The sequence below is a fragment of the Leucoraja erinacea genome, chromosome 1 (assembly GCF_028641065.1).
Source record: "Leucoraja erinacea ecotype New England chromosome 1, Leri_hhj_1, whole genome shotgun sequence".
Taxonomy (NCBI): Eukaryota; Metazoa; Chordata; class Chondrichthyes; order Rajiformes; family Rajidae; genus Leucoraja; species Leucoraja erinaceus.
In genome coordinates, this window is record NC_073377.1 from 115,953,756 (window position 1) to 115,974,963 (window position 21,208).

General features: G+C 46.5%; 2 protein-coding genes across 2 annotated transcripts in view; one reads left to right on the forward strand and one right to left on the reverse strand.

The window, feature by feature from the left end:
• tbck (TBC1 domain containing kinase) overlaps positions 1-21,208 on the reverse strand; it is a 275,407-nt gene that overhangs the window by 157,140 nt on the left and 97,059 nt on the right. The window contains exons 12-13 of the mRNA XM_055641803.1: positions 9,073-9,172; positions 6,212-6,261 (exon numbers count right to left, since the gene is read on the reverse strand). Of these exons, the coding sequence (XP_055497778.1) occupies positions 6,212-6,261; positions 9,073-9,172 (150 nt within the window). The remainder of the gene's footprint in view (positions 1-6,211; positions 6,262-9,072; positions 9,173-21,208) is intronic.
• The window catches only part of aimp1a (aminoacyl tRNA synthetase complex interacting multifunctional protein 1a), a 212,963-nt gene that overhangs the window by 41,467 nt on the left and 150,288 nt on the right, over positions 1-21,208 (forward strand). The gene's annotated exons all lie outside the window — the stretch shown is intronic.

Consider the following 21,208-nt stretch of genomic DNA (forward strand, 5'->3'; position numbering starts at 1 on the left):
CCATGAGGAACCTTGTGAAAGTCCATATAGACAACATCCATTGCTTTACCCTCGTCAATTTCCCTAGTAACCTCTTCAAAAAATTCAAGAAGATTAGTCAAACATGACCTTCCAGTCACAAATCCATGCTGACTGTTCCTAATCAGACCCTGTTTATCCAGATGCTTATATATATTATCTCTAAGTATCTTTTCCATTAATTTGCCCACCACTGAAGTCAAACTAACAGGCCTATAATTGCTAGGTTTTAATCTGGTTTTACTCCAGATTTTCAACTGCAGTCGTTTGCATTTGTATTTGAAGTGTGAGACAAATGAATAGATTAACGTTTTGATAACAAAATGGCGGCGGCGCGGGCACACCGCGACGCCCTGTGTCTCCCTAGAATGGGAAAAATAGCAACGATCCCCTTACCTGCTTCAAGGCTGCTCACTCGGAGCAGTCTTGTACTCATCTCGTACAGCCGACAGGAACTTCTGGACTTCGGTTCCTGCGGCTGCAACAACTTTTTGGACAATTTCCCTCTTCCGTCTGAGCTCATCAGAGCAACAGAGCACCCGACTGGAGACCGCCAGGTGAGTCGCGGGGTTGGAGACCGCCATCCGACCCGCGGAGCCCACCCGACCCTCGGTCCTCACCGGATCCCCGGCCCTCGCCCGACTCCCGGTCCTCACCGGATCCCCGGCCCTCGCCCGACTCCCGGTTCTCGCCCGATCCCCGGCCCTGACCCGACCCCCGCCCGACCCCCGGCCCTGACCCGACCCCCGGTCCTCACTCCCGACCGGATCCCGGTTCTCGCCCGATCCCCGGCCCTCGACCCGACCCCCGGTCCTCGCCCGACTCCTCGCCCGACCTCCCGGTTCTCGACTCCGCCCGCCCCGACTCCCGCCCACCCGACCCCGGCCCCCCCGGTCCCCTCGCCCGACTCCCGGTCCTCGCCCGACCCCCCCCGACCCGACTCCCTGACCCGACTCCCGATCCCGGCCCTGCCCGACTCCCGGCCCTGGCCCGACCCCGGTCCTCACCCGATCCCCGGTCCTCACCCGATCACCGGCCCTGACCCGACCCCTGGTCCTGGCCCGACTCCCGGCCCACCGCCCGACGCCCGGTCCTCACCCGATCCCCGGCCCTGACCCGACCCGACCCCCCGGGTCCTGGCCCGATCCCCAATACTCACCCGATCCCCGGAGCCCAACCGTCCCGCGGAGCTGGAGAACGCCCGGTGGAGACGCCACCCGACCCGTGGAGCTGGAGACCGACCCGCGGAGCTGGAGACCACCACCCGACCCGTGGAGCTGGAGACCACCACCCGACCCGTGGAGCTGGAGACCACCACCCGACCCGTGGAGCTGGAGACCACCACCCGACCCGTGGAGCTGGAGACCACCAGCCGACCCGTGGAGCTGGAGACCACCACCCGACCCGTGGAGCTGGAGAACACCACCCGACCCGTGGCGCTGGAGACCACCACCCGACCCGTGGAGCTGGAGACCACCACCCGACCCGTGGAGCTGGAGAACGCCAGGTAAGCCCCGGGGCTGGAGACCATCAGCAGAGCCGCGGGGCTGAAGACCGCCTGCGGAGTAACGCAGACGCGGAGCAACGGAGCGGCAGAACACCAGCGCGCACCAAACCAGCTCGGCCCACCAGAAGCACCAACAGACGGCGACGGGTACGAAAACACCGCCGGGGACGCAGAGGTGGGTTAAAGGCCAGGTTAGAGCTAGCCCCACACATGGCAGCGATTCCTAGCCTTTTCCTCGCCAACGTGCGCTCACTGGCAAACAAAATGGATGAACTCCGGCTAAGGATCACCTCCCACAACCGGATCAAGGACTGCAACATCTTGATCTTCACTGAAACATGGCTCAACACTGACGTTCCTGACAGCGCCATCCAGCTATCGGGGCGTCATTTACTCCGAGCGGACAGGACATCAGACTCTGGTAAGACCAGAGGGGGGGGTCTGTGCATTTATGTAAACAAAGCATGGTGCACGGACTCCACCATCATCGAGAGTCACTGCTCAGCTAACCTTGAATTCCTCTTGGTTAGATGCAGACCGTTCTATCTGCCCAGAGAGTTCACCTCCACTGTTGTGACTGCAGCCTATATCCCTCCTGATGCTAATGCCAAGCTTGCAATGAAAGAGCTGCATACTGCCATTAGCAAACAACAGACGCACAACCCTGAGGCAGCCTTCATTGTTGCGGGTGACTTCAATCACTCCAACCTGAAGACTGTACTCCCCAAATTCCACCAACATGTATCCTTCCCCACTAGAGTAGACAAGACACTGGACAAAGTCTACACCAATATGGCTGAAGCTTACAAAGCCATCCCCCTCCCCCACCTTGGTCAGTCTGATCACGTCTCATTGTTCCTGCTCCCTAAGTACTCCCCACTCATCAGACGGGTTAAACCAACTGTAAGGACAGTTAAAGTCTGGTCAGAGGAAGCGGACTTCACACTTCAGCAGTGTTTTGGAAACACTGACTGGAAGGCGTTTGCAGCCCAGGCCACCCTTGACTCACACGGACATTGATTCCTATACATCCTCTGTTCTGGACTTTATAAACTCCACCATCAATAGTGTCACCTCCCTCAAACAGGTGACCATATACCCGAATCAGAAGCCATGGATGAACAGCGAGGTCAGGCTACTGCTGAAAGCACGGGACACCGCTTTCAGGTCAGGCGATGCTCGAGCCTACAGTTCATCCAGGGCTAACCTGAAGAGGGGCATCAGGAAAGCCAAGCACTGCCATAAGCTCAGGATTGAGGATCACTTCAACAACAACTCCGACCCCCGACGCATGTGGCAAGGCATCCAGGCCATCACGGACTACAGACCCTCCAACATCACCCCCACATCCAGCGACGCCTCCTTCCTTGAGGAGCTTAATCACTTCTATGGCCGCTTCGACAGGGACAATCTAGAGACAGCCATCAAGGCTGTGCTACCTGCCGATCACCAACCCCTCACACTCACCCCCTACGACGTGTACGTGGCACTGAGTAGGACTAATGCACGTAAGGCTGCTGGCCCTGACGGCATCCCCGGGCGCGTACTCAGTGCCTGTGCTGCGCAGCTGATAGACGTCTGGACTGACATCTTCAACCTGTCACTTGCCCAAGCAGTTGTCCCCACTTGCCTTAAAGCCACCTCCATCGTGCCAGTGCCAAAACACTCCACTGCGGCAAGCCTCAACGACTTCCGCCCAGTTGCACTTACCCCCCCATCATCACCAAGTGCTTCGAGAGGCTGGGCCTGGCACACCTCAAAAGCTGCCTACCCCCCACACTGGATCCCTATCAGTTTGCCTACCGCAAGAACAGGAGTACGGAGGATGCCATCTCAACGGCACTTCACTCCGCCCTCTCCCACCTTGACAACAGAGACACTTATGTAAGAATGCTGTTCATCGATTACAGCTCAGCATTCAACACCATTATTCCATCAAAACTGATCACCAAACTCGGTAACCTGGGCATCGACCCCTCCCTCTGCAACTGGATACTGGACTTTCTAACCAACAGACCCCAGTCTGTGAGGTTAGACAAGCACACCTCTTCAACCCTCACCCTGAACACCGGCGTTCCTCAGGGCTGTGTGCTGAGCCCCCTCCTCTACTCCCTCTTCACCTATGACTGCACACCTGTACATGGTACTAACACCATCATCAAGTATGCAGATGATACAACGGTGATTGGCCTCATCAGCAACAACGATGAGCTGGCCTACAGGGAGGAGGTCCAGCACTTAGCAGCATGGTGCGCTGACAACAACCTGGCCCTTAACTCCAAGAAGACCAAGGAGCTCATTGTAGACTTCAGGAAGTCCAGAGGCGGCACGCACACCCCCATCCACATTAACGGGACGGAGGTGGAACGTGTTTCTAGCTTCAGGTTCCTGGGAGTCAACATCTCCGATGACCTCTCTTGGACCCACAATACCTCTACTCTGATCAAGAAGGCTCATCAGCGTCTCTTCTTCCTGAGGAGACTGAAGAAGGTCCATCTGTCTCCTCAGATCCTGGTGAACTTCTACCGCTGCACCATCGAGAGCATCCTTACCAACTGCATCACAGTATGGTATGGCAACTGCTCTGTCTCCGACTGGAAGGCATTGCAGAGGGTGGTGAAAATTGCCCAACGCATCATCGGTTCCACGCTCCCCTCCATTGAGTCTGTCCAAAGCAAGCGCTGTCTGCGGAGGGCGCTCAGCATCGCCAAGGGCTGCTCTCACCCCAACCATGGACTGTTTACCCTCCTACCATCCGGGAGGCGCTACAGGTCTCTCCGTTGCCGAACCAGCAGGTCAAGGAACAGCTTCTTTCCGGCGGCTGTCACTCTACTAAACAACGTACCTCGGTGACTGCCAATCACCACCCCCCCCCGGACACTTATTTTTTTTTTTATTCAAATCGTTTGCTATGTCGCTCTTCAAGGGAGATGCTAAATGCATTTCGTTGTCTCTGTACTGTACACTGACAATGACAATTAAAATTGAATCTGAATCTGAATCTGAATCTGAGTTGGACATCTTTGTCAGGGTTGGCAGCAAAAACTCTAAAGATCAGTCATGCATTTTTTTCTTGACAGATCTGGTAGTGAAATGAGAGTTTCTAATGATTGAATACATGTTACATCCACTGCGAGCAAATGCCTAGCAGAATTAAAACATGCTGTAAAAACTGGAAGCACCAGCATATTAGATGTGCTTAAGAAGGAACCGCAGATGCTGGAAAATCGAAGGTAGACAAAAATCCTGGAGAAACTCAGCGGGTCAGGCAGCATCTATGGAGCAAAGGAAATAGGCAACGTTTCGGGTCGAGAGACCTATCTAATTTCAGGTAGTCCCTGCTTTCTCCTCCCCTTCTCAGATCTCCCACAGCCCACTGTCTCCGCCTCTTCCTTTCTTCTTCCCACCCTCACATCAGTCTGAAGAATGGTCTTGACTCGAAACATTGCCTATTTCCTTCGCTTCATAGATGCTGCCTCACCCGCTGAGTTTCTCCAGCATTTTTGTCTACCAGCATAATAGATTTAGTAGCTAACAGCAGAATGGCATTGTAAGTAGTTTGGGACAATTACATATTTCTTTCAGGGAATGAATACTTAGCGTAATGCAATCTCAGAAATGAGGTTGAATGACACAGAATCATCAACCGTCTCAACTTGTTGGGGTTGCTGCTGAGTGAGCGGAGGGAGGGCTGTTCGTTTAAAGGGGGGGGGAAGGTTAGAGTGGGTAAGGGAGATGAAAGGTTGAGACGGTTGATGTCAGGTAGTTGGAAGTGTAAAGGTCTAAAGAGGGTAAAAGGTCGCCCGGGGGATTCCAAGAAGAGTGGGATAGGTGGAGACAGGAGAAGGGATCATCCCAGGGTCATCATAAAAAAAGGCATGGAGTCGGAGGTGACAGAAGACAAGCTCCACGTCGTGGTGGAGCCGGACCTTGTAGAGGTGGGGGTAGAGGGGAACGAAGGTCAGTGGAGGTTAGGTCACTCTACACCTCCATCCCCCACCAGGAAGGCTCCCTATTTCCCCAGACGCACCAGGGACAGAATCCCCCTAGTTCTCAGCCCATCAGCTGTCGCATACAGCACATAATCCTCCGATATTTTTGCCACCTCTAATGGGATCTCACCACTAGCCTCATCTTCCCATCCCCACCGCTTTCTGCTTTCCTAAAACAGCACCTATTTTTTTTCTCCAGAGATGCCGCTTGACCCACTGAATCACTCCAACTTTTCGCGTCTTTCTTCTGTTTAAACCATCATCTGCAGTTCAATTCAGTTTAGTTTATTGTCATGTGTCCCGAAGTACAGTGAAAAGCTTTTTGTTGCGTGCTAACCGGTCAGCAGAAAGACAATACATGATTACAATCAATCCATTTATAGTGTATAGATACAGATAAGGGAATAACACAAGGTAAAGCCAGCAAAGTCTGGTCAGGGATAGTTTGAGGGACATGAAAGAGGTAGATAGTTACTCCCTACGCAAGTGAGAACTTCATTGTTCCATTGTTGGCAACATGTGACGATTAAACACTCGTGACTTGACCCTTAATAAAAGTTAGGTTGACCCTTCATCTTCCCATTGTGGCAGAGACTTACACATTCAACCAGTGACTATGGTTAAGTCCTGTGCTCTCGATATCACTAGAAATCCCTGACTAAATTACAACTCACGATAGGATTCAGTTACTCACTCATCTTCCAGCAAAGGATAAAATGCTTCGCCAGCAACATCTTTCAATCTCTAGAGAAAATAAATGAAAATAGAGTTTTAATATACAAAACTGTCTGAAATGCAAACAAATGAAGGGTGTAAGGTTTTCACCATGAATCTGAGAGATTACACCCGTAGGTTTTCACCATGAATCGTAAAGCAGTGACGGGATCGGTGAAAGTCAGCATGGATTTATGAAGGGGAAGTCATGCTTGACTAATCTTTTGGAATTTTTTGACGATGTGACAAGTAGAATGGCTAAGGGAGAGTCAGTAGATGTGGGGTATCAGGGCTTTCAAAAAGCCTTTGATAAGGTCCCACACAAGAGAGTAGTGTGCAAAATTAGAGCACATGGTGTTGGGGGTAGTGTATTGACATACATAGAGAACTGGTTTGCGGATGATACAAAGCTGGGTGGCAGTGTGAGCTGCGAGCAGGATGCTATGAGGCTGCAAGGTGACTTAGATAGGATGGGTGAGTGGGCAGAAGCATGGCAGGTGCAGTATAATGTGGATAAATGTGAGGTTATCCACTTTGGCGGCAAGGACAGGAAAGCAGATCATTATCTGAATGGTGTCAGGTGAGGAGAAGGGGAGGTGCAACGAGACACGGGTGTGCTTGTATATCAGACACTGAAAGTAAGCATGCAGGTACAACAGGCAGTGAAGAAAGTTAATGGCATGTAGACACAAAATGCTGGAGTAACTCAGTGGAACAGAAGGAATGGGTGACGTTTCAGGTTGAGACCCTTCTTCAGACATGTTTGCCTTCATTGCGAGAGGATTTGAGTTTAGGAACAAGGAGATCCTACTGCAGTTGTAAAGGGCCCTGGTGAGATCGCATCTGGAGTATTGTGTGCAATTTTGGTCTCATAATTTGAAGAAGGACATTGTTGCTATTGAGGGGGTGCACCAGGTTAATTCCCGGGATGTATTTGCTGGAATCTAGAAGGATGAGAGGATATCTTATAGAAACATATAAAATTCTTAGAGGACTTTATTTATCTATCTATTTATTTATTTATTTATTTATAATTTTAGGTGCATGAGTAGGCCATTCAGCCCTTCGAGCCAGCACCGCCATTCAATGTGACCATGGCTGATCATCCCTAATCAGTACCCCGTTCCTTCCTTCTCCCCATTTCCCCTGACTCCGCTATCTTTAGGAGCCCTCTCTTGAAAGCTCTCTCTTGAAAGTTTCCAGAGAACCGGCCTCTGAGGCAGAGAATTCCACAGACTCTGGATTGTACAGTCCAGATGCAGGAAAAATATTCCCCATGGAGGGGGAGTCCAGAACCAGGGGTCACAGTTTAAGAATAAGGGGTAGGCCACTTAGGACTGAGGTGAGGAAAAACGTTTTCACCCAGAGAATTGTGAATCTGTCAAAAATCTCTGCCACAGAAGGCAGTGGAGGCCAATTCACTGGATGATTTTCAAGAGAGAGTTGCATTTAGCTCTTAGGGCTGCTGGAATCAAGGGATATGAGGAAAAAGCCGGAAACGGGGTACTGATTTTGGATGATCAGCCATGACCATATTGAATGGCGGTGCTGGCTCCAAGGACCGAGTGGCCTATTCCTGCACCTATTTTCTATGTTTCTATCGTTAGCCAAAGATAGATACAAAATGCTGGAGTAACTCTGCGGGTCAGGCAGCACCTCTAGAGAAAAAGGATTGGTGACGTTTCAGTTCGGGACATATCTGCAGACTGAAAATGACCCATAGCCAAGACTTAGTGAATAATCTGAACGTGAACTGGATTGGGGATGGGAAGCACACTCATTCTCAACTTAATCTTACTTTGCTACAAGGTGGTGCAAAAATACAACACAGAAAATCAATTGGAATATAACTATTTAACTTCATAATTTTATAAGAAGAATGCTCCAATCACCAGGTCTCCCTTTGTTATAGTGTCCCTATTTCTCCCCTCCCCCACCCACCTACAGTAGCTTCACAATTTGTAACTCCTTTATCCTTTTGTATCACACCTGTCTGTCTTTTCATCGCTGGCTTTTGCCAACCATCTGCTTATCAACCCAGCTGCCTATCCCCCCCCCCCCCCCCCCCCCCCCCCCCCCCCACGCATGTACACCTATTACTTGGCAGGCTTTCTCCTACCCCTCCTCTCGTTCAGCTTTCTTTCCCCCCCCCACTACATTGTCTGAAGACGAGTTGCTACCCGAAACGCCACCTATTCTTGTTCACCAGAGATGCTTCCTGACCCGCCGAGTTATTCCTCTTTTTGTAATCTGGCATCTGCAGTTCCTGGTTTCCCAAATGAAAGCATAGTAGCATGGTTGGTAGGCAAGGAGAGAGAGAGAGCACAGCAATAGAGATGGTGGACTGAGATTTCTAAGATAGAAGAAATAAAGTTATGATATGAAAATTAAAATTACCATAAAGTTAACTTAGAGGATAGACACCAAACGCTGGAGTAACTAAGCGGGGTTGGCAGCATCTCTGAAGAAAAGGAACAGGTGATATTTCGGGTGGAGACACGTCTTCAAAAGATTCATAACAGAACTTGATAGACAGACTGGGACATTTAGTACGAGGGATTGTGTATTGTAGTACTAAAATTGCATTCTCGGCTCTGGGTAAATTAGCTTCTAGACAATGCCCTGTTTACTGTGGTAACAGACCAACATTTCTGTCCACTGAATATTTCTACAAAATTTAGAAGATCAGCAGTAAACAAGTTTTACCTATTAAAATGCCATTAATTTAAGTGTAGTTTGAGGCATTCAGTTACGATAGATGATTAGGATTTACTGCAATACAATATTTTAATATCTATTATTGACAAACAGACATAACGAGTGATTAATTTTATCACTTACATTCTTGAGTTGGCATAATGACAGCGTCAATGTTGTGTCATCCAGCAGGAAGCTTCTATCTCTTACTTGTCCAAAACTTTCTCCATCTTCTAAGATAAAACTTGGAACATAAGGAGAATTTGATTTGTTATTTATTAGTGCATAAGCAAAATGGCTCTAAACAAATGTGTTGCAGAAAAACCTACTGTCAATCTGGCAGATACAGGTTCACATACCTTGTTAGACTGTAGTCACTTTAACATAGAAACATAGAAAATAGGTGTAGGAGTAGGCCATTCGGCCCTTCGAGCCTACACCGCCATTCAATATGATCATGGCTGATCATCCAACTCAATATCCTGTACCTGCCTTCTCTCCATACCCACTGATCCCTTTAGCCCCAAGGGCCACATCTAACTCCCTCTTAAATATAGCCAATGAACTGGCCTCAACTACCTTCTGTGGCAGAGAATTCCACAGATTCACCACTGTCTGTGTGAATTTTTTTTTTCTCATCTCTGTCTACACCCCTCTGTCTCTCTGCTCATGCTCCCATCCCCCTGCCACATTAGTTTAAATCCTCCCCGACAGCACTAGCAAACGCTCCCCCAAGGACATTGGTTCCATTCCAGCCCAGGTGCAGACCGTCCAGTTTGTACTGGTCCCATCTCCCCCAGAACTGGGTCCAATGCCCTAGAAATTTGAATTCCTCCCCCTTGCACCATTTTTCAAGCCACGTATTCATCTGCAATATCATCCTATTTCTACTCTGACTAGCACGTGGCACTGGTAGTAATCCAGAGCATGATAGTGCAACACCTACAGTATAAAGCAAAGGTGTCTGAGGGTGGTTTGTTTGTTATTTAACAAATGGCTTTTATGCTACATAATGGGTGGCATAGTGTTAAGTTTAATATTGACTTTGGGCGATCTCTTTGTAGTATTTATGTGTGATGGCCAGGGTTTCCTCCAGATTCTCCAATTTTCTTCGACATCTTCGAGACGTGCTGCAAATTGCCTTGTAAGAAGTGGAAAAGGCAAAAGAAACAAACGTTTTAGGTTTTAGATTTACGTTTATTATTGTTATGTGTACTGAGGTACAGTGAAAAGTTTTGTTTTGCATGCTATCCAAACAGTTTGGATATACTATGTCAAACTCAAGTGCAATAGAACAAAGGGGAAGATACAGAGTACAGAATATAGTTCTCAGCATTGTAGTGCATCAGTTCCACAGACAAGTCCAATGGGGTAGAGGGGAATCATACAGTACCCTAGCTTATGAAAAGACCATTCAGAAGAATGATAACAGAGGGGAAGAAGTTGTTCCTGAGTCTGGCGCCATGCGCTTTCAAGTTTTGGTATCTTCGGTATCGAACGAGCTTAGTGTGAAGATAGAATAACTGGAGTGGGACAAGTCTTTCATTATGATTCTGAGGCAGCATAACGTGTAGATGGAGTCAATGGTGGAGTGAACACTACTGGGGAATGGGATTGATTTACTGGTACACTCTCAATAGGGCTATAATAATAAGTACATTGCACATTACAAGATGGGTTTGTTTTCCGAGATCAGGTTAGTACAATATGCTCCCAATAGTTATTATAACTTCAAAAGCATGGCAAGCACATACTACTATTATTCAACATATCTACTGCATGAAACTGACAACAGCTTCATGATTTCCACGCTTGTGTGTTCCAAACGTCACATCACAAGGTTGCCATCAACAATATAATATATCTTACAAAATATGCACCCATGTTGAACTTATCAGGAATTCAAGAAAGGTGCAGAAACTTACACTCGTTGCCCATAGTCCAGAGAGGGAACTTGGCAAATTATTTTGCATCTGGTCTGAATGTGTGTAAATGGAGTTGAGTTGCACAGGTAACACCGTGTTAAATATGAAAAGTAAAGCTTTAAAAAACGCCTTCAAAATATTTTTAAGACCTTTGTTTAAAAAAAATTCTATATTTTGATAATTTGGATAATTTGCCGTGTTGAAGTATCCAAATGTTTCCTGCAGGATTTTATAAGGTATCAAATATCTAAGAAAATGTTCAGAATATAGTTGAAAAGATTAATGGCTGAGTAGTCTCAGCCAAATCTAGGGGTGTGAATTTGCTGAGAACAATACCTATTGTTTGCACTTTGAGTCACGGCTAATTTTAATTGTTCCACGTGAAGCCACGTTTACTTCCTCAGGAGAGAATGCAAGTGCACACAGAGGAATAATCTCCAAACGTTTAGACTGAATTCAAATTAGCTCATTGTAAATATACAGTTTTGCAAGAGAGAACAGCAACACGCTTTATAGTCACAATAGGCAAGTCAGTATTTGCAATTGTTTCTTTCTCAGTAAAATAATTCAGTTATGTAGTTTCATCTGAGGAGCATGGCTGAGCTACTGAAGCAGATTCCCTTGACCTTCAGCATGCAGAATGAAAGAGTGGGCCAGGAAATCCTGCCCCCGATTAGGTGAAATGGAACCTGCTACCTGGAATACCCATTGTCCTGTATAGGCCAAAAAAGTCCATCAAAATCAGATCAAGAAACTATGCCAGGAAAAGTCTAGCATATGAAACTTTGGAGCAAGGTTTTGACAAACAGCAAAGTCACTACCCTTTGCTTATCTATCTGTGGAAGTTACTAAGTTAACAGAGCCTTCTTAAACATAGAGCAGTACAGCACATGAACATGCACCAGTCTACCATGTTTTTCACCTACCATGATGCCAACCTAACTAATCCCATCAGCCTGCATGTTGTCTATATCCCACTTTTCCTGCCTGTTCATGGGTCTGTCTAAATGCCTCTTACATGTTGCCCCTGCATCTGCTTCCATCTATGTAGGTCTGAACGAAATTTCGTGCCTTGCAGTCATACATATAATAAAATAACACAAACACACATTAAACACAAATTTAACATCACCAGGCACTTTAGGACGGCACATCATCCGAGGACGTACACACCATTGAGGATAAATGGGGATACTGTGGATAGGGTGAGCTGTTTCAAATACCTGGGAGTCCACATCTCTGAGGATATGACATGGACATTGCACACCGCAGCACTCGTGAGTAAGGCAAGGCAGCGCCTTTACCACCTCAGGCAATTGAGGAAATTCAGAGTGTCTCTGAGGATCCTCCAGTGCTTCTACTCAGCCACTGTGGAAAGCATCTTGTCCTGAAATATTACAATCTGGTTTTGGAATTGCTCTGCCCAGGACAAGAAGGCTCTGCAGAGAGTAGTGCGTTCGGCCGAACGCACTATGGGAACTTCACTCGCCCCTCGGAACTATACATCAGGAGGTGCAACTCCAGAGCCAATAAGATCATGGGAGACCCCTTCCCCCCTGCAACGGACTGTTCCAGCTGCTACGTTCAGGCAAACGCCTCCGTTGCCATGCTGTGAGAACGGAGAGGTTGAGAAGGAGTTTCTTCCCAGAGGCCATTAGGACTGTAAACTCCTATCTCACCAGGGACTAACTTTACTGTACCACTCTACTGCTTTTTAAAAACAATTGCTGTTTTTTTCCATTCTGTTCGTAGTTTGTTTGGTTGTTTGTTTGTTTTTCTTTTTGCACAAAGTCCGCAAGCATTGCCACTTTTCATTTCACTGCACATCTTGTATGTGTGTGTGACGAATAAACTTGACTTGACAACCTCCTCACTGTGATGGAAGGCAAAAGTCTTAAAGTCTTTGTCTCTTCCCTTCTTGTTCTCCCTCTGCGCTGAGGCGATCCAGGCTTCCGATGTTGTGACCCCACGGGGTGATGGTAAGTAAGTCAGTCCCGCGGCTGAATCCGAGCTCCGCGAACGGACCGGTTCAAACTCCGCGGCCCGGGGTGGTCGAAGCTGCTGAAGCTGCCGCCCTCCAGTCTAGCGGACAAAGCTGTTGTTGCGGGAGCTCCGGAAAAACAGGTGACCAACCTGTGACTTGCGAGCTCCCAACGATGTCGTCCACTGGCCTGCGACAACGCCGCCACAACCCCGATGTCGGGCCGCCGGTGGGAATGTCGCCCCAGCCCCGAATGCAACATTCCCTGAATGCAACACCTCACATTTGTCCAAATTAAATACTATCTGCCCAAATTTCCTACATAGTGGTGTTCTTCGACAAGCTTCCTCACTATCCACAACTCTCTGAATATTGTATTGTCTGCAAACTTACTAATCGGAGCACATACAAGTCTATCCAAATCATTTACACATATTATAAACAATGAGGTCCCAGCACTGATTATCGCAGAACATCCCAGATCACAGATCTCCAGTCAGAAAAACCCTCATCACCTCTGAAAGTCTATTACAATTAATTAAAATAGTAAGATTAAACGAGAACTTACCAGTTTGAAGTTTGATCTGTATTTTATGAGGAGTTACGATGAGGGATTACGTGAAGAAGCCCGCTCAGGGCGCAGGCGCGGCATGCTTCCAAGCAGCGGTGTGGAATCACAGACAGACACGTATTTGAAGTAACATAGTAAAGAATAAAGAGACATCAATTATCAGTTTGATCCATGTAATGAGGGTGGGAGCGGAGGGCACGTAATCCCTCATCGTAACTCCTCATAAAATACAGATCAAACTTCAAACTGGTAAGTTCTCGTTTAATCTTACTATTTTACTTCGGAGTCACGTGAGTGACTTCGTGAAGATTTCAAAGCTCTGTGATTTCAAACCGTGTAACAGTTTTACTCACTCACTACCGAAAGCTCTTGAGGAAGGAAGTGTTATTGTAATCAACCAATGAATCTGTTTTGAAAACAAAACGGTATTTATTAACAACAACAAAAACAAAATAGCTCCCCCGGGCTTTAAATTAAATATTTGCAGTTTCTAAAATTTTTGCTGCAAATACATCAGGTTTCACCAACGGCTTGTGATAGAATGTTCGGAATGTGGATTCCCTCGACCATCCTGCTTTGTTTAGGATAATGTCAATAGGCACATCCATCCTTGCTGCCGATGATGTGGATGCTGCCCTGGTGGAATGAGATTTATATACATTAATGTCTATCCCAGCAGCTTCCAATACCTGTTTTAACCATCTTGAAATGGTCTGGCTCGTTACCCTGCCATGTGGTTTTTTGTGGCTGACCCATAAGGCTCTTTCACTTCCTCGGATATTATGGGTTGTGTCAATATAAAGTTTTTATGTGGGTCACCACACACAATCGTGGCTCTGGTGGGTAAGCCCGGAATGCCACTAGCGTGTTGGATGTTCCTGGCCTGCTTTGCTTTATCAGACCTTGTATTGTGAAGGTTATCTGATCTGACGTTGTTTCCATGCTGTCCAGTCGAAGTTTATGTAATGACTGGACCCTCTGAGCAGATACTAGAGCCATCAGCATGAGCGTTTTTAATGTCAATTGCTCTAGACTGAGAGATCTTGCTGGTGGTCTGTCCCGAAGGTATGTGAGCACAATACTGATATCCCAAATTTGAGTATATCTAGGCTTGGGGGGCTTGCTGTTAAATATGCCCCTCATTAGTTTGACCACCAGCGGATGGGACCCCATGGGCTGATGTCCTGCAGGTTTGAGGTAGTTGGAGAGTGCACTACGTGCCGTGTTGATGGCACTGTAGCTCATATCTTCACGATGATGTAAGTAGGCCAGGAACTCTAGAACATTGGCTACTGTGGCTGTTTCGTAAGCAGTCCCCGTTTCCTGGCAGTACCTCTCCCATTTCCTGATGTTGGTTAGGTACTGCCTCTTTGTAGATGTTCTCAGGGATGCTGACATGGTGGTGATGGTTTGTTGCGATAATCCCAGGTCCAGATAAGGTCGGTTTAGAATCTGCAACCCAGGAGATTCATGTCTTGATGGCATGGGTGGCTGATGCCTGACACTGGGTGAGTCAGTAACCCTGGATGACTGGGGAACACCATTGGTGCTTCCACCACCATGTCATGGAGTATTGGGAACCATGGCTGTGTAGGCCAGTCGGGCACTACCAAAATTCCAGATGCTGAATCCATCTGGATTTTTCGAAGTACCCGACTGATGAGGCAGAAGGGAGGAAAGGCATAGAAAACAAACTTTCCCCAATCCAGCGTGAATGCATCTACCGCTGCTGCCTCCGGATCTGGTTCCCACGCGACATAGATAGGTAGTTGGTGATTCAGTCTTGATGCAAATAAATCTATATCTGGCTTCCCATATTGCTTTACAATTTTAGCGAATGTTTTAGGATTTAACATCCATTCGATGTTGTCATTGAATTTGCGTGACCTGGTGTCCGCCACTGTATTTAGCTTACCTGGTAGATAGGTAGCTGAAAGCCAAATATGTCTTTCGACACACCATTGCCAAATCGTATTGACCAATTTGTCGCATGATAAAGATTTTATGCTGCCCATATGGTTAATGTAAGCCACCACCGTAGTAGTATCTATTTGTAATCTAACATGCAAGTGATGCATATTGGATACATATGCTTTTAAACCATAAAAGGCGCCCAACATTTCCAAAGAATTAATGCCCAGTGTAGATAGTAATGATGATTCTAAATTAGTCCATCTACCACCTGTGCTGGATATGGAGTTAGTTGCTCCCCAGCCTTGAGCACTAGCATCTGTTTGGAGTATTAAAGTAGCATTAGTAATAACAATAGGACTATAACTGTGCCAAATATTTTGTATCCACCACTGTAGCTCTGATATTGCTTCAGGGGGTAAACTCATGACTCGGTCATAATGACCTTTATGTTGTTTTAGTGCCTTTATCTTTGCTCTTTGTAAATTTTGATAGTGCAAAGGTCCAAATTGGATAGCTGGAAATGCTGCTACCATTTTTCCAATTACTGCTGCCACTTGTCGAATAGTTGGTTTTTTGTTTATCTTTAAGTTATTACATGATTGTACTAATGCAATCATCTTTCCCCTTGGCAGGGTAATAGTCATTTGGACTGAGTTAATTGTGAAACCCAGGTAGTCCATAATTGTGGATGGATTTAACTTGGATTTATCTGGATGTAAGACAAAGCCTAGAGTCTCTAGGAGCTGTTTAGTAGCTGATACTGCTGCTACAGCCATTTCCATAGTTTTCCCAACTATGAGGATGTCGTCCAAATATGCCATGACTATATGATTAAGTTTCCTTAACGTTGCCATGGCTGGTTTTAATATTTTGGTGAATAGTCTTGGGGCTGAAGTAAGCCCATTAGGCAGTGCTTTATACTGCCAAAGCTCCCCCATCCAGATAAATTTAAGGTATCTGCTATAATCCTTATGTATAGGTACCAGATAGTAAGCATCTTTGAGATCAATGCTGGCCATATAGTATCCTTTGGAAATCAGTTGTCTAGCAGTTACAAATGTTTCCATTTTGAAATGTATATACTTAACAAATTCATTCAGGGATGTTAAGTCAATGATGATGCGACATCCACCATCCTTTTTACTTTTAGTAAATATGTTGGAAACAAATTCCAAGGGCTCATGACTAGTTTTTTCTATGACCCCTTTGTTTATAAGCCTCACCAGTTCAGCTTGTCCCTCCTGTTGTTCCTTATTGGAGAGCACAAATACCCTTTCGGGCCGGTGTTGAACTGGCGGTATTTTTGAGATAAATTCTATTTTATACCCTCGAATACTATTAAGTATATATTTATCATCAGTGATCCTTCCCCATGCTTCTTTAAACAAGTGTAACCTTCCACCCGTTAGTAAGTCACCCTTATTCTCGATATGCGGGTAGGAACCAGATCCACCTACCTCCATGGTTATTGGCGGGGTTGTGGTTTTTTCTTCCGTAATGTTCTTCCCTGTCGACGTGCTGGCGATGTTGGGGGGAGGCGCATTTTCCAGGGGGTCCGCGGCGGGCCCTGACCTAAAAAAGGTCTCTGGGGATAGTGCGGCCCCAAGCTTTGACCAGTCGCATATTCCGGACGCCGACTGGTAGATACAGTGGTGTGCTGCCGCCTGGGTGTAATTAAAGGCTTTGGTGTGTTTGTCACTGGTGCTGCCCTCATGAGGCTAAAGGTCTTGGATGCCTCCTCCATATCCTTTAGTTGTTTATTTAGGTCCTTCCCGAATAACAATGAGTCGGACTCGACTGATGGTGTTTTGCATAACCCTGCAAACTTTGGGTTGAGGGCAGGCCTGATGTTCTCTCTGCGCAGATTATTTAACTCATACTGAGTTGTGCACATTAGTGCGAGCACATCCTGCTGGTGTGTGGTCATCTCCTCCGTCTGTACACACCGCGCATAAGCTGTAATTGCCGACGTGAGGAGGCGAAGTATGCGCTGAAGTTTGACTTCCTGTGCCCGCATTGGTCCCCCCACATTCCCCCAGATTTGAGGATTGAGACTCTTTACTTTGAGAGCCTCGCAATTGTCTGGGGCTGTGTGCTCCTCCAGCACTTGGGCGAGCACCTTCTCCTGAAGCGGTTTATTGGAGAGATGGTTAATGCTGGCCGCCATCCTTGGCTCCAGCGGTGCTCCAACCCGTGGGGTAGCGACAAATCGGCTTACAACACCCAGCAGCTGTTCTTCCTGCACACCCTGCTCTCTTTCGACTCCTTCCGCCTGCCCCTTATTCAGACCAGCCCTGCCCTGGTCACCGATGCTAACCTCCAATTCCTGGTCCGAGGTCGCAAAGGGAGGTGCCGGGCTCGACACCATGGAGGAGGCGCCTGTCCTGTCTGTCCGAGAGCGCTGCTGCTCTCGGTAGACCATCCCCTCCAATAGCTGCTGTATGCAGCTAAGGCGGTTGTCTCTCCCCCGTTTTGGGGTGGACATTTCCCCCTCCGACGAGTCGGAATCGACCGGCCGGTTGGTCTTCCGGGTGGCTTTCCCAGCCCGCCGTGTAGGCTCTGGCGTGACTGGGACCGGCTCGGTCTCGGGAATCTCAAACCGCTGTTCAAGCGGTACTACCGCCGGTTGCTGCCCCGCTGGAATCGGCTCCTCCGGTGGAGTTAAAGCACGGGCAGTTCTATGAGCGAGTTTTCTGCGTTGGGACATTTTTGCTAAGCAAAGAACCAACACCAACTCCCTCCGGTTTCCCAACGCACCGTCCACTTACCTGATGGTGCGTTTTAAAGTGCAGCTGGAGAGCCTGACTCCAGCTGCCGCCGCTGTTGCACTTGCTGGGCGTAATGCCACGCCTGCGCCCTGAGCGGGCTTCTTTACGAAGTCACTCACGTGACTCCGAAGTAAAATCTAAATTATGGAGACAGTTATAAAGCTTACACACTTCCAAATGCATATAAATAATTGAAAACTTCAAACACAAATAAATTAAACAAAGGTGACCTGTGCCTTAGTAGCTAACAACCCAAAGGTATGAACAATGAATTATCCTATTTTAAGTAACTACAAACCCTCCCTCTCTCCCTTCTTCTCCCACATCCACCCCCCCCCCACCCGTACACTGTGCCCCACCTGGACTCGCATCCATTTCTGCCCTCCCCCTCAAATTCCACCTACAGTCTTTCCTCTAGCTTTATAATTCACAACTCTTCAATCCTTTTGTCTCACACCTTATATCTTTTCATCCCTGACCTTTGTCCAACCATCTGCCTATCAAAAAATACCCCTCATCTCTATTCATCTACCACCTGCCACGCATTGTCTTGCCCCTTTTTTCTTCCAGCTAACCCCACACACAATCAGTCTGAAGAAGGGTCCTGACCCTAAACATCACCTAGTATCTATTTTCCAGAGATGCTGCCTGACCCAATGAGTTACTCCAGCAATTTGTATCATTTTTTGTAAACCAGCATCTGTAGTTCCTTGGTTCTACGTAACCTATTCTTTATTTGTTTGCGGATATAAAATTTATGTTCAAATGAGTATGCTTGCAGATTTTTAGCCAAATATATCCTGATATTGGATCCCTAAGCAGATTCCCCAGTGTAAGTGCTACAGAATGTCATCGAGTTCATGTTCCTCCACTGAACTCCATGCGAGTTCAGCAGCGAACTCCATGCGAGTTCAGCAGCGAACTCCATGCGAGTTCAGCAGCGAACTCCATGCGAGTTCAGCAGCGAACTCCATGCGAGTTCAGCAGCGAACTCCATGCAAGTTCATAATAAACTCCACCAACACATTCAAAAAGTCTCCGACTAATACCAGCAATTTGCCACAGGCCTGCCAGCACTTCCCAGCAAGTTTCTGCCCAATATTTTACTTTGAATATGCAAATCGCTACATTGGCTGCATAGACACTCAAAATTGTTTGGAAGATGGGATTAAATATTCTAATTTGTTTTTTATCTTTCCATTACAAATTGTCACCATGATACTTTTAAATTGATACTTTGAAACGGTTTAGTTAAATGTGAAACACCTAGCATTACTTTCATTTGTTGGCAATTTCTTAGCCTAAGCCAGCTATGGTAATGAATTATACTAAAGCTATTAAGGTATATGGATGAAAGGGAGGTAAACGAGCAGTGATCTCACAGAATACAGCACTATCGTAAAAGGCTAAACAACTGACATACCGCATAACTAGTTACAGAGAAAGGTTGAACAAGTTAGGGCTTTATTCTTTGGAGCGCAGAAGGTTAAGGGGGGACTTGATAGAGGTTTTTAAAATGATGAGAGGGATAGACAGAGTTGACGTGGAAAAGCTTTTCCCACTGAGAGTAGGGAAGATTCAAACAAGGGGACATGACATGAGAATTAAGGGACTGAAGTTTAGGGGTAACATGAGGGGGAACTTCTTTACTCAGAGAGTGGTAGCTGTGTGGAATGAGCTTCCAGTGAAGGTGGTGGAGGCAGGTTTGTTTTTATCATTTAAAAATAAATTGGATAGTTATATGGATGGGAAGGGAATGGAGGGTTATGGTCTGAGCGCAGGTATATGGGACTAGGGGAGATTATGTGTTCGGCACGGACTAGAAGGGTCGAGATGGCCTGTTTCCGTGCCGTAATTGTTATATGGTTATATTATATGGTTATAATGAGGAATGCCCCCATTGCCAGAAGTATGTTGCCAGAACTACTTCCCTCCGGCAGACGTTACAAGGCCTTCTACGCCCGAACCTCCAGACTCAGAAAAAGCTTCATTCCCAGAGCTATAGCGGCTCTGAACCGGCCCTGCTGAGTGCCCCCCATCCCCGCTGGACTGTCTCCCTCAGATGGTCACGTCGCACAGTTTATTTATTTATTTATTTTTTACATCGGTTGGAAGCTGCATACCAAATCTCGTTGCACTGATGTGCAATGACAATAAAATATATTTTTATTATTATTATTATTATTATTATTATTATTATTATTATTATTATTATTATTATTATGTTGAAGCCAACAGTACAAATGGACACATATCTTTTCCATTATATTTGTACACAGAGATGTTCGTAGTGATATAAACAAAATATATAAATATGGGAACAGGCCTTCAGCCCAACTCGTCCATGCCGACCAAGAAGCCCCATTTAAACTAGTCCAATTTACCTAAGTCCCTCTGAACCTTTCTATCCATGTAAATCAAGATTTTTCTAAACATAATCTGTACACTGAACTGCGTCAGCCAGTATATTGCCTGTTCTGTTTGTCTATACTTTACCAATAATGTTCCATTCTTTTTCACAATCACTGGGTGCATTAGTAAAAAAAATACTTTTCTTTATCTTAGCTTGATTTTGTTTGAATACCTCTTAAATCTGATTAAAGACTCAGTCAGTGATCATCAGTTCATCATCAAGCTGCACTCATCGACTAATGAGGGTCGTCAACCAGATTCATCAACTCTGCACTCACTTTCCCTCGGATCCCAAATGATCCATTGCTTTGGTAATTTCTGCTATTATTTTTAATTGACTATAAAAATAAACCAAAGAAAATACTCTGTATGGTTTCCGTAATCTTGCCAACTCCAATATCTAGGGCAAGGAGCAGCTACACAATCAGGGGATTTATTCCCTCTTCCCTGACTCTCGGTCTGAAGAAGAGTCTTGACCCGAAATGTCACCTATTCCTTTTCTCCAGAGATGCTGCCTGACCCACTGAGTTACTCCAGCATTTTGTGTCTAGCTACACAATCATGATGGCCAAATTACATAGAACCATGTGGTATAATCACTGTGATGGTCAAATAAGTTTCTACCACAAAATAAAGTGGACTTCATTGACAAACAAAGCAGTGGAAAAAAGACACAAATGCTGAAGAAAGGTCATAATGGATGAGTAGA